General features: G+C 35.0%; 3 protein-coding genes across 3 annotated transcripts in view; 2 read left to right on the top strand and 1 right to left on the bottom strand.

The window, feature by feature from the left end:
• The first annotated feature begins 727 nt into the window (after nucleotides 1-727).
• On the top strand, nucleotides 728-3661 carry LOC106313051 (developmental protein SEPALLATA 1). The gene is made up of 7 exons (XM_013750778.1): nucleotides 728-1244; nucleotides 2422-2503; nucleotides 2584-2645; nucleotides 2722-2821; nucleotides 2923-3006; nucleotides 3103-3251; nucleotides 3361-3661. Exons 1-7 carry the CDS (start codon nucleotides 1060-1062, stop codon nucleotides 3452-3454), a joined length of 756 nt encoding a protein of 251 aa, XP_013606232.1. The 5' UTR covers nucleotides 728-1059; the 3' UTR covers nucleotides 3455-3661.
• Nucleotides 3662-3718: 57 nt separating this feature from the next.
• On the bottom strand, nucleotides 3719-5878 carry LOC106313052 (E3 ubiquitin-protein ligase At3g02290). Its single transcript, XM_013750779.1, has 5 exons — nucleotides 5576-5878; nucleotides 4860-5273; nucleotides 4326-4782; nucleotides 4142-4251; nucleotides 3719-4057 (listed from the first exon to the last, which is right to left on the bottom strand). Exons 2-5 carry the CDS (start codon nucleotides 4977-4979, stop codon nucleotides 4031-4033), a joined length of 714 nt encoding a protein of 237 aa, XP_013606233.1. The 5' UTR covers nucleotides 4980-5273; nucleotides 5576-5878; the 3' UTR covers nucleotides 3719-4030.
• A 2285-nt stretch (nucleotides 5879-8163) lies between these two features.
• The window catches only part of LOC106318514 (vegetative cell wall protein gp1), a 1395-nt gene continuing 434 nt past the window's right edge, over nucleotides 8164-9124 (top strand). The window contains exons 1-2 of the mRNA XM_013756528.1: nucleotides 8164-8423; nucleotides 8517-9124. The exon at nucleotides 8517-9124 is cut by the window's right edge and continues 434 nt beyond it. Coding sequence (XP_013611982.1) covers nucleotides 8228-8423; nucleotides 8517-9124 — 804 coding nt within the window. The 5' untranslated portion in view covers nucleotides 8164-8227. The remainder of the gene's footprint in view (nucleotides 8424-8516) is intronic.

Consider the following 9124-nt stretch of genomic DNA (forward strand, 5'->3'; position numbering starts at 1 on the left):
ATCTACTACCTTAAAATGGGTTTTCACGTGTCGATTTCTTATTGGATATGACTATTCTTCATTTATAAATTAAGTTTAAACCATCAAGTAACAGCAAATGACAGTAAATTTGTAAACATATTTTCCTAGCTAGTATCTCGATTTATACATACGTATTTAGTCACCACGTAAGAGTGTAACTTCAATTTATATACACACATATATTATACATGCATCGACCACGAGTATGTATAAACTATACCAATTTTCTTAATATATATTAAAAACTTGACTCATAGATGTGATAATCGACCTTTAGGCCGCATGTGTTTAGTTACGAGTCAAACATCATAAGTGATACGTTTTCTAAAAAGGTTGTTTCATCACATTTAACAAAACATAAACTATTTGTTATTATGATATAAACATAGAGTTCTTAAGAAAACATATGTTTAGATATTTTTGTATAATGTCAGGCATATACACCTAAAATAGTAGACAGCATACATATATGCATATAGACATGAATTCTACCTGAAGAGAAGCACACATAGATTTTTTTCTAAATTAAATAAACTTACAACTCCAAAATATTCCTTACAAGTTAAAAATTACCAATTAATATGGTAATAAATTGATAGGGATGGTAAAAACTAAAAACTGAACAAAGTAAACCACGCGCCTACAGAGAGCGAGTGGGATATAGCAAGAGAGATGGCTTGAAATGAAAACACACCAAACCCTAACCTCAGCTTCACAAGTTTCTTATCTTCTACTCCCACTAGATTCTATTCTACAAAAGAAACTTCAATTAGGCTCACAACCACCTCCACACACTTCCAAGAACAAAGAACCCTGAACTCAAAAGTTTCTTTCTTCTTCTTCTACCTTACAGTTTCTTGTTCTTGAAAATTAGGGTTAGTTTTCTTTTTTTCCCTTAAATCTATTCTCTAGACCTTAAAGATCAGATCTTTACTCAGAAAAAGAGATACCCGACTCATGTTTTTGTGTGTCTGAATATAGATAAGACATCACATATCGATATATATATTTGTGTGTGTAAAAGAGGAAACAAAAAAAATGGGAAGGGGCAGAGTAGAGCTGAAGAGAATAGAGAACAAAATCAACAGGCAGGTAACGTTTGCAAAACGTAGGAACGGTCTGTTGAAGAAAGCTTACGAGTTGTCTATTCTTTGCGATGCTGAGGTGGCTCTCATCATCTTCTCCAACCGTGGCAAGCTCTATGAGTTTTGCAGCTCCTCAAAGTAATATAAATCTCTCTCTCTCTCTCTTCAACTTTTTTTATTTTCGGTTTTTGATAGATCTGAGCATAGATCTTTGTCTGATCGAACTTGTTTGTTTGGATAGAGATCACACGATCTTGATGTCTATGAAAGTGTTGAGCTTTATTAGATTTCTTGATTCGTATTATTATGACATCTTGAAATTTAAGATCTGATCTCTTTTTTTTTGTTATATTAAATACAAATATTAATTAGCTCATGAGAAGAGTTTGCAATCAATTTATGTTTTATATAAATATATATATATATATATATATATATATATGTGTGTGTGATTAGAAACTTAAAAGTTGGAAACACAGATTTCTATGGAAATAAGGATCCAACGTAGAATGATAATATATGGTTCCATGCATTAACTGGCTGTCATTAGTTCATACTTTATGGTGGTTAAAACTTAAAACGTGTGTGTATCTATGAAAGTTCTTTTCTTAAAAAAATTGTTTTCTTTCGTTTTGTGTGTATATGTTTTATATGTTAAAATGGTCTAATTACATTAAGGGATAACAAATATATAATTGTCGAAATTATTATTTCCATGTGTGGATCGCAGAACTCAAAAGAAGAAAAAAAATCCATGTTAATTAGTACATATGAGAATAATCTTTAAATTTGATAGGAAAAATCTTAATTAAAAAGTTAAGAGCTCAAAGTATGTGGATATTATAGAGACAAGCTAGCTAACGTGTCTGATTATTGATGATGAGTTGGGTTTGTGTCATATTCTGTCAAGTATATGATCTTCTTCTTGGTTTATATTTCTTGGTTTATATATTTTGATTGATTAAAAATCCATATAGTATTTATAAATCCAAATAAAATATGCAAATCAGGAGGTTTTTCCTAGGATTTGAATCTTTGTATTTTTAACTAAAAAATCCAAACAAATCCATTCAAATCCATTATAAAATCAAATATATTAGTAAATACGTACGATTGAATAACACTTGATTTGATACAAAATTTATGTATCATTAAACCAATAACACATGATTTTAATACAGATTTAAAAATCATAGAACCAATAACACTAGATTTAATTCGGATTTTCAAATCCATTAAAATACAACAACCAATAACCCCTATTTGATTACAAAATTCTTATCCTCTTAATTAACTTGTGTGGTTTTCGTTTCAGCATGATCAAGACACTGGAACGGTACCAGAAATGCAGTTATGGTTCTATTGAAGTCAACAACAAACCTGCCAAAGAACTTGAGGTGTGCTCTTTATATTTATTTAGGTGTTTATATCATATCATTTCAACAAAGATCCTTATGTTTTTCCTTGGGAGTTTCAGAATAGCTACAGAGAGTATCTGAAGCTTAAGGGAAGGTATGAGAGCCTTCAGCGCCAACAAAGGTAGAGATCTCTCTCTCTCTATCTATCTTTATATACACACATGTCATTCATATTAGTGTATTTGTGTTGGTGCAAGGAATCTTCTTGGGGAGGATTTAGGACCTCTCAACTCAAAGGAACTAGAGCAGCTTGAGCGTCAACTAGATGGATCTCTCAAGCAAGTTCGCTCCATCAAGGTCATATCCATAAAGCTATTTATAGACATTGAATGATTCAAATGAGATTTGTGTAGTGAAATTAATGTTTTTTTTTTGTTTCATTATGACTACTATTGCAGACACAGTACATGCTTGACCAGCTCTCTGATCTTCAAAGCAAAGAGCAAATGTTGCTTGAAACCAATAGAGCTTTGGCAATAAAGGTAAATGCATTTTGATGAATTAGATCCTGTTACTGGTATCAATATATTTCACAGCCTTTGAAGTTATTAACATTTTGGTGTAAAAAATGTAATTAGCTGGATGATATGATTGGTGTGAGAAGCCATCATATGGGAGGAGGAGGATGGGAAGGCAATGAACAGAATGTTTCGTACGAGCATCATCACCAAGCTCAGCCGCAAGGACTATTCCAGCCTCTTGAATGCAATCCTACTCTGCAGATAGGGTAAATGCATGCTTGTCTACTTCGCTTGTCTTTGTTTGAGATTCTTTAGTTTTTTGGTATTAAGAGGACCATATAATTTACGTTGGTGGTATGATGATGATGATAACAGGTATGACAATCCAGTAGGCTCGGAGCAGATAACTGCAACAACACAAGCTCAGGCGCAGCCAGGAAACGGTTACATCCCAGGCTGGATGCTCTGAGTGTCACATTCTGAGAGTCAATGTGATCAACCTCACCAAACAAAAGATCTGTTTTAAATAATAATAGTAGTATAGAACACAAGACTTGAATTTATATATATATATAAGTGGCTATGTATAATGTCCTAAGGATCTGCAGGACCTAAGTGTCTTTTGGGAAACCTTGCTACATTTAAGGATTGAAAATGTGTGGAACTTGTTTTACCATTAGACTTGGTTAATTATTTAAGTACTGCACCAATCTAATGACAAACATTGTGGAGTACCAAATTATAAACCATCACATATTAATAAAAGGGTTCATACAAGATGATGTAACAAGTTTAATGCTTCCTTGGACAGAACATCAGATTCCTGAGTCTTTTCTTTTGTTGTTGTTGTTGTGAGTGTTTCCTCAGAACTCAGTAATCTAACTCTGCTGAGCTTACATGTCTTCATTTTTCCGTCAATATATATATATACACACAAAATGTTGTTAAGAAACAGTAATTTACAGATAAAAGCAATTTTGCACATCTCTATGTTGCCTTGTTGATCTCCCCCTTTTTCAGTTTAGACAGGATCAGTGATGATCAGTCAGGGTGTTTCGTTGAACTCCATCACCTGACAATGAGACAAATGCAATGTTCTGAGTAAACAATGCAAATGTTCTCTAAGTTTCATGAACAATGATTATATCTCTATTACCTTCCCACAAACAGGGCAGTCCTCGCTTCTCTCCATCCACTCATAAATGCAACCAAGGTGGAAATGGTGAGAACACTTTGTAACAATCTTCGGGTTCTCTGATGTGTACTCTGCACAAAAAAAAGATCTGATACTTAGCTTCTCTTCAAATGCATTTACGGAAGAAGAAGAAGAAAATGAATACCTTCAAGACACGTTGGACAAACATCTTCATCATCAGACATCACATAAACGACATCATTACCACCAGCATCCATAGTCTTTGACTTGAGAATCCTCCGAGTGGATTTAGAGAAGTCATCTTTAGAATCTTCACCAGAGACCATAAGCTTATTACTAGCCCATTTGCTTCCTTCTACAGAGAAAGACTCAGAGTCCACATCAGCAGCATCATGACTTCTCAAGGGCTCAGCCTCGTCACGCGAATGACTTGAGCCCTTATCGCGCCGTGAGACAAGCCGTGAACGGAAGAAGCCTGGATCAGCATCGTAAGGCAGAGGCCTTGGAGTAGAGTGGAAGGTGTTAGACATAAAGTTATCATAGGAAGAAGAGGAAGTTATGGATACAGTGGTGGTGGTAGTAGCTTGTAAGGAGGATGGGAGAGAGCGGGTTGTTTCGTTTCTTCTGAACAAAGTGATATACTGCCAGGAGAAAGAGATCAAAATATTCAGAGGTCAACTTTAAAAACTAGTAGTTGTGAAAAAAAGAGAAACATTACCAGGTTAAGTAAGCTGTTAACAAGACATCTCGGGCACGGGCTGTTTCTATTAATAGAACTACTTGGGTTCGTGTAATCCTCATAGTCTTCGACACGGAAGCAAGAAGAAACACATCCCATTTTTTTTCTCTCTTCTTTCTTGAAATGTTGGTTCCAATATGTTTCTTCAACTCAAGAACTTGGAGGCAAATTGCTTTGAAACTCACCCACAACACTGAGTTTTACTAAAATCATAAAGTTTGAAACTTTTAGTAAAGCTCCTTAAACTTAAGCAAATTGCTTTGAAATTAACAACACGGAGGCTTGTACACGTCTCCAACGGTTTCTGCTTCGTTCACAAAAAAAGGATGTATCCGTTGATAAATTAGCAAAAACTGGGGAGTGATTCAACAAAATTGACAATAGAGATATTCCCTGCAAGAGACATAAAACATTCACCTAACTCAGCAGCAACATAAAGGTTGTTCCCTTGGACAAAGAAAAAAATAGAAAAGTCGAGGCTTTGCATTAAGCAAATTAAACAGTCGAAAGTTGAAATCTCTAATTTAGGTAAATCCCTAACAAACTCAATAAAACAGAGAAACATATATTATAAAAAATAACCCACTTAAAGTTAAACAAAATCGTTGACTGATCAGGATCGATCAGAGCTCATTATCCTCAGAAGAACTTTTTTTTTTTTTTTTTAAACAGAGGAATGGGAACGAAGACTATACCTTTAACGAAGAACTAAATTGGGTTTTCGAATCCGATCGGCCTAGACGGAAAAAAAAAGAGAGAAAGAGATGGAGACAAAGAACCGACCAGAGGAGAGGACCCAGGACCGCCGGTGAAATTCCAATTTTGAAACAAAACCAAAAAATAAAAAATAAAGTTAAAAGCACAATAATAAGCTTTATTAGAGGAATTTCCTCAGTTTTTATATTTTAAAAAAAGGAAACAATTCGTCAGCGAGAAGAAGGATTGAAGAAAAAGTGAGAAGGGGAGTGTGATGAAGTTGGTGGGAAGGTGGGTGGGCCTTCTTGCTGGCTGCCATTAGAGTGTGAAGTCTTTAGTTATTAAAACAATAATTACAATATGGTTTTTCTTTTCAGAGCAAAGTTAATTGAAAAATGCCAAAAAAGACTTCTAAATAAGTTGCAATTATTTTTGGTTGTAAGTGCATAATTGTAGATTTTTTTGCATTTTTCCAAATAATTGCATGTGTATATTCTATAAACACTTGGGTGTGACGCTATGATATAATAGTGTTAATTATATATTCTATAAACAGCTGTGTAATAGTGCTGCTACTAAGCAAATTATTGTTATTCTTTCCACATCAAGATTGTAAACACGACTTTTTTTTATCTCTACCCTTTTTAATCTTTCTTTTGTAATTTAATACATTAGCTTTCACTGGTGATTTAGAAAATAGTGGTGTAGTACATTTTTTTTAGAAATGTATACAACAAGATTCGAAGGCAGAGAAATCATCACGGGCTATGTTCAACAAATAGTTGGGCTTTTTAGTCAATCAGCCCACATCAAACATTCACCTATGTTTTTGCTGAATTCAATCTTCAAGAATTTACTCCCTCCGTTTCATATTAATTGCCGTTTTACAGAATTTTTTTCGTTACAAAATAAGTATCGTTTTCTATTTTCAATGCAAAATTTATTTTTCTATTGGTTGAAATATGGTTAGGTGTATAGGTAATAGTATTTTTTTTATAGAAAATATACAAAATTAATTGTTTTCTTAATCCATGTGCCGAAACCTAAAACGACACTTATAATGAAACAGACGGAGTAAATTACTATTTTTCTGAACTATTTTTACTTTAACATGTGAATTGATTAAAGGATCCCTTATTGTGAATTTTTGTCAACCTTTTCATAGATTTTACACAATCCCGTGGTCGATCTATAATCCGTTTCAGTGCCTTTGTTTATTCTCGTGAATGTCTGATGATTTAGCATATACGGCGTCCTGTGGAAAACAATCTGATGTAAAAATAAAAAAAGGTAAAAATAAAATTCCAGAAGAACATTCACATTCTTTGATATTTTTTTTTTAATTGTCTTCTCTTTATCAAGAATGATTATTTATATACACACAAGAAGACAGTAGTAAGAATTGGGTATACTATATGGTTTGTGTGGACATCCTTTGTGTCTCGTGAATCGACAGAGACTCTCCAACTGTATTCACTTCCCCATTCTCATTCCCATAATGCTTCACTTTCATAAATTCCAGTTCTTGTTTCCGTTGTTAAAGAAAAGAAAAAACTACAGTTACTCAAGTCTAGTTATCACACTAGTCTCATTGGTTACATCTATATTTCACGAAATCTAAAAAAACATGTATAAATCAAATCATATGCGAAAAATCCTACTCTTCTAAGAATGCTTTTGTTAATATGTATTTGTAGGTACGTGTAACTTTAACAAAACTACAAGCATATTGCATCTACTTTGTAATTTTGGAATATTGCTTCGATATATTCAAATCTGCTTGTTAGACTGTCACTGATATGGTAAGATTGTACTCTTCCACTTTTAACCAAGTTGCTTTGGTTTAGTGGTATAGGAGCTCCAGCTGGAGTGACCGCCCCTGGGTTCGAGCCTTAGCCACTGCGAAATTTACATGTGGGCTACAGCACCCGAGACCGAAGACCGTTACACGGTGAGCCACATGGTGACGCCCTGGCAGCGTCCATGCTCACTTCGGTCTCTAGTCTGAACCACTTCGGTGGGTTCAGGATACTCGGTTAGCAAAAAAAAAAAAAAAAAAAAAAAGATTCTTGTTTTCTTGATAGCATTATGAAACAAAATATAAACAGATCATAACATGTATCTTGGTAGTTTGCATTAGAGTTATTCTTGTGTAATCATCTAGATCCAAGCTTGCTAAAATGCATAATGCTTGCTATTAATAAAAAGGAATTAAACTAAGAATATTTTCTTCGTACTACCATGATCTGTATTTATATCTTTAGGAAAATTATATTTCATTAAAAATAATAACGTGGGGAAGATATTACCATGCAAGGATCAATCTAATCGACACGCGAACGTGAATCCAAATATTGTTTGTTGTCTTTTTCTCACCTCTTACTATTTTCTTACAATAATTTAAGCTTTTAGAGCTGTGGAAAGATAAGAAATATTAGTCACAGGACACTATAGTAGCTTTGTAGTTTGGAAGCTAGACTTGTATTTTTCCCATGATTCACATTAACAAAACGAAGAGATAAGCTTTTGCTACAATCTCATCTTTTTTTGTGGCTCACTCATCTTTACACAACAACTCTATATAAATCCCTCACTCCTCGATTACCCTCTGTTTCATAATAAAGAGATAGAGAGAGACTTATTCGATAACTATGGAGATAACAACGACCTTCACGGTTTGGTTTACTCTTACCATTTTCTTAGGAATCTCTATCAATGGAGGTTTGACTCAAGGACAGCAACATCTTGTGAAGAAGACACGTTCTTCTGCGGTTGTAGTAGGAACTGTCTACTGCGACACTTGTTTCAACGGTGCCTTTTCGAAATCACACAACCACTTGATCCCAGGTTTGTTTTTTCATTTCATTTCTTGATTGTGTTTCACCGGTTCTTGTTTAAGATATCGATCGGCTAAAGTCAGTTTGTTTGATCTTGTTGCAGGTGCTGTAGTTGCAGTGGAATGTATTGACGAGAACTCTAAACCGAGTTTCAGACAAGAGGTGAAAACAGACGAGCACGGCCAATTCAAAGCAAAGCTACCCTTCACTGTGAGCAAACACGTGAAGAATATCAAGAGATGCTCTGTGAAGCTGCTAAGTAGCTCACAGCCTTATTGTTCTATAGCTGCTTCGGCGACTTCCGCTTCTCTCAAACGTCTTAAATCGACCAAACACGGGGAGAACACTAGGGTTTTCTCTGCAGGGTTCTTCACTTTCAAACCGGAGAATCAACCAGAGATATGCAGCCAGAAACCGATAAATCTCCGTGGATCCAAGCCTCTACTACCGGATCCAGCTTTCCCTCCACCGATCCAAGACCCGGTTCCAAACAATCCTTCCCCTCTCCCAAACCTCCCAATCGTTCCTCCACTCCCTGACTTGCCTCTTCCTCAACTTCCTCCTCTTCTTCCTCCAGGACCACCACAGAAACAAGCTTCCTTGCATAACAAGAAAGAAGGTTCCTTGGATGACAAGAAAACGGAAGTACTAAAACCTGATTTCTTCTTTCCTCCAAACCCGGTCACGCCTCTCCTCCCTCCCACCCCGCTT

Source organism: Brassica oleracea, chromosome C9 (genome assembly GCF_000695525.1).
Source record: "Brassica oleracea var. oleracea cultivar TO1000 chromosome C9, BOL, whole genome shotgun sequence".
In the NCBI taxonomy this organism is placed as follows: Eukaryota; Viridiplantae; Streptophyta; class Magnoliopsida; order Brassicales; family Brassicaceae; genus Brassica; species Brassica oleracea.

Excerpts from the sequence above, each read along its gene's own strand:
- LOC106313051 (XM_013750778.1), top strand. The coding sequence starts at position 1,060 with ATGGGAAGGGGCAGAGTAGAGCTGAAGAGAATAGAGAACAAAATCAAC. Across the intron at positions 2,504-2,583 it reads AACCTGCCAAAGAACTTGAG|AATAGCTACAGAGAGTATCT; the intron begins GTGTGCTCTTTA and ends TGGGAGTTTCAG. Across the intron at positions 3,252-3,360 it reads AATCCTACTCTGCAGATAGG|GTATGACAATCCAGTAGGCT; the intron begins GTAAATGCATGC and ends TGATGATAACAG.
- LOC106313052 (XM_013750779.1), bottom strand. The coding sequence starts at position 4,979 with ATGGGATGTGTTTCTTCTTGCTTCCGTGTCGAAGACTATGAGGATTAC. Across the intron at positions 4,252-4,325 it reads TTGTCCAACGTGTCTTGAAG|AGTACACATCAGAGAACCCG; the intron begins GTATTCATTTTC and ends TTTTTTGTGCAG. Across the intron at positions 4,058-4,141 it reads ACTGCCCTGTTTGTGGGAAG|GTGATGGAGTTCAACGAAAC; the intron begins GTAATAGAGATA and ends TCTCATTGTCAG.